Source organism: Erpetoichthys calabaricus, chromosome 11 (assembly GCF_900747795.2).
Source record: "Erpetoichthys calabaricus chromosome 11, fErpCal1.3, whole genome shotgun sequence".
Classification (NCBI taxonomy): Eukaryota; Metazoa; Chordata; class Cladistia; order Polypteriformes; family Polypteridae; genus Erpetoichthys; species Erpetoichthys calabaricus.
The window spans coordinates 134,750,085-134,753,409 of NC_041404.2; the positions used below are offsets into that span (position 1 = coordinate 134,750,085).

The 3,325-nt window shown below is 58.9% G+C and overlaps 1 protein-coding gene across 1 annotated transcript; it reads left to right on the forward strand.

Annotated features, from left to right (window-relative positions):
* Positions 1-513: 513 nt before the first annotated feature.
* LOC114660930 (myeloid-associated differentiation marker homolog) lies at positions 514-1,405 on the forward strand. The gene has a single exon (XM_028813948.2). It carries the CDS (start codon positions 522-524, stop codon positions 1,398-1,400), a length of 879 nt encoding a protein of 292 aa, XP_028669781.1. The 5' UTR covers positions 514-521; the 3' UTR covers positions 1,401-1,405.
* The last annotated feature ends 1,920 nt before the right edge of the window (positions 1,406-3,325 follow it).

Genomic DNA, 3,325 nt, shown 5'->3' on the forward strand with positions numbered 1-3,325 from the left:
GGGCTCGTCCTGCGCCCCGCGCTCGCTGCCTTCGGCTCCAGCAGCCCCCCTGTGACCCTGCACAAGTTTACAAGATGACAGGACATTTCTCTTCGTCCTTCTGGGCTGTTGACTGTCACTTGATGAGGGAGACTCGAATGCCTACGATAGCAGAAGGCGGCACCGGGACACGAGGTGACAAAGTGACCGGTCCGAAGAGTTTGCGAAGGCGCTATAGATCTGCGCCAGTTTTCACCTGACGCCACACCTCCGGTGGCGGAGCGAGCGCTCCGATGTCTCCCAGGCGAGTGCGCCACCTGCCGACGCATGGACTTCCCCCGGGGTTCCCGCTGCACCGTCATTTGTCGATTGCCGGGCGCTCTTCCGGACAGGTTAATGTGTAACGACGTCGCCGACAGTCACCGTTGTGGCAGCTGGGCGCGGCGGGGTGCGGGGGGTTAAAGAGCACAGCAGAGCTGAGCAGCCGTCGAGGTGGCACCTTCGCCTCCGCACCTGGCGACAAGTTGACGCCCGCCGAGCCGATGGAAGCCGTCAGGATGAACTACAGGTCGGCGTGCAGCCCGATCGGCATCGTGCGCTTCTTGGAGATCTTCCTGTCCTGCGTGGCCTTCAGCCTGGTGGCCAGCGCCGGCACCGGCGCCTATGCGGGCTCCTACGGGGCCTGGTGCATGTTCTCCTGGTGCTTCTGCTTCGCCGTGTCCGTGCTGATCGTGCTGCTCGAGCTCTTCGGACTTCAGGAGAAGGTCCCGATCTCCTGGGACGACTTCACCACGGCCTTCGCCATGCTGGCCACCTTGATGCAGCTCACGGCGTCCATCATTTACCCGGTGGAGTTCCTGAACGGCGCGGGCGCCCACTCGTACAAGGCGGCGGCCACTGCCATGTCGTGCCTGTGCTTCGTCGCCTACGCGGTGGAGGTGGGCCTGACCCGGGCCAAGCCGGGCGAGATCAGCGGCTTCCTCACCACCGTGCCGGGCTTGCTCAAAGTTCTCGAGTCCTTCGTGGCCTGCATCATCTTCATCTCCATCAACGACTACGCCCGCAGCCCTGGGACGCAGTGGTGCCTGGCGGTGTACTGCATCTGCTTCATCTTCGCCGTCGTCATCATGCTCTTCACCATCTTCCGCATCATCTCCTACTTCCCCTTTTCCTTCGACAAGGTCCTCATGGGCTACAACGTCTTGGCCATCGCCCTTTATGCGTCCGCTTCCATCATCTGGCCGATCTTCTGCTTCGACAAGGCGCACGGGGGCACCAGCCCACGACCGGCCAACTGCGGCAGTGGGTGCCCCTGGGACGGCCGGGTGGTCGTGGCCGTCCTCAGCTTCTTCAACCTGGTGGTGTACGTGGTGGACACGGTCTACTCTGTCCGCCTGGTCTTCTTCATCGCTGCGGCGTGAGGACCCCCTTGGACTCGGGGCTCGAGACTTTCTTACTGATTAATGGCTGCGATGTAAAAACGTCAAGTTGTGTGCACAATAAAATGTTTGCCAAGCGACCTCGGCTTGAATGGCGTCAGTCAGGTGGGATGGAAGGGCACCTGCCAGGCGCTGGGTCCCCCCTTACCTGCCCTGGCAGCACCCTGGGCGTCACCTGGGCAGCATTGGCGACAGAGTGGACATGTACCATGTGAGGGGCCAGAGAAGCCACCAGCCACACAGGGGTCTTCATGTGCGCCTTTGTGTCACCTCGCATGCTGCCTCGGACCCCCTGTGCACAGGTGTGTATTCAGGTCACATGCCACTGGGTCTTTAGTGGTCCTTGCTGGGCCCTGGGGCTCCTCCTTTGCCTGGCAAAGCTTTGCTTTCTATCTGACGTTGGTGCCCTGGGCACTGAGAAGATTCCAGAGCAGGACCCCATGCCTGGGCGTCTAAAACCAGGGACCCTTTGGGGTTTCACCAATATGGTCCTTTCTGAACCTTCATGCAGATGTGCTTTTGGGAACCCAAACTGGCGTCGCTCTGAAGGGGCACCCTGGCCGCTCGATTTGTGGGGGTCTGTCTGCCCCTCTTACTCTCCTTGTCTTAGTGAGCTTTTCATGAGCCGTGGCTTACAAACCTCTGGAGAACTGACATGGGGCCAAAGAGAAGCCAATGGAGGGGCAGACGGGCAGTGCAAGCTGCCACTGGGCTTCGTTGAATTCATGGCCATGCCTGGCACTAACGGGGTGAGTAACGAGCCACAGCAGCCCCCGACTCTGAGGTCCATCGTAGCTGATAGGTGACATCTGGAAGGCAGGGCTTCATGACGTGGCCATAAAGAGAAAGAAGAAAGTAAAGACAGCAAAAGGCGGGCACCAATCAGCAGATAAGGGGCTTTAAACCGAGGGCGGTGGCCGATAAACGCAGGAGACTGACTTCCTGTGCCGGTGACACCACGATGACAAATGGCGCTGCCAGGCTTAAACAATCTAGATGCCCAGGAGAGGACTGGCATCATACACTGGCCCTGAGCAGCCCATCGGCCAGACCGTACCCCTGCCAGTGCTCAGTCTGACTGGCATCAAATCCCGCAGCACAGAGAGGGCCATTTGACCTATTAGGACTTCATGCCAAGCACGTCGTCTCTCTCTGTTCAGTCCGCTGGCACCACTGCCTGTTTGGCTGTCCACCACCGCTGTGGCCCTGGCACCACCTCTGGTCACTCTTGGTGTCCCTTTTTTGAGCCGTTGGACATCCTTTGTGGGCGTCAGTCCCAGTTCAGCTTCTGTCCAGGCGGGGTGGGTGTGTGGAAGTGGAGCACTTGGGACCACCGGCTCACTCGGCTCCTTCCACTGTGGTGTTGTCTCGTCTGACCTCCAAACCTTCTTGATTTCTTTCACCCTGCATTTTAAGATGGGTGAACCAAAAGACCCCTCCACACGAGGGTCCCAGAAAGGTCCATATACTTATTTCGATCTGTGAGTGGCTCGACGGTCACAGGTTTGTCAAATTCCGGGGGGCTTCTCATTTCTAAAAGGGCTCGGGCCACGTTCAGGTCTTCTTCATCTGTTCGGTCCTGCTGGTAGCCCACCATACAGTCCCCACTTATTAGGAAGTTGTTCAAAGCCCAAAGAGCCAACGTCATGAGACCCCCGTCCCAGAATGAAATGGTGCCTCGTCAAGCAAAGGTTCAACAAGGACCTACGGCCAGGTAAAGACCCCCGAAGTGCGTTAAAAAGCCGCGAGCGCTTCATTTCACAGTCCCCCTGATTTGAGGGCTCTGCTCCGGTGGTCCGTCGTGGCTCACTGCTTGCGCTGCCCCCTGCTGGACTCCTTGATATTTCTCCTTCTTTAGTCAACTTCTCTCTTCTGTGTTAGGGCGGTAGGCTACCTCGGGGGTCCGT

What these genes read in the sequence shown, in the direction of transcription:
- LOC114660930 (XM_028813948.2), top strand. Translation starts at nt 522, where the DNA reads ATGGAAGCCGTCAGGATGAACTACAGGTCGGCGTGCAGCCCGATCGGC.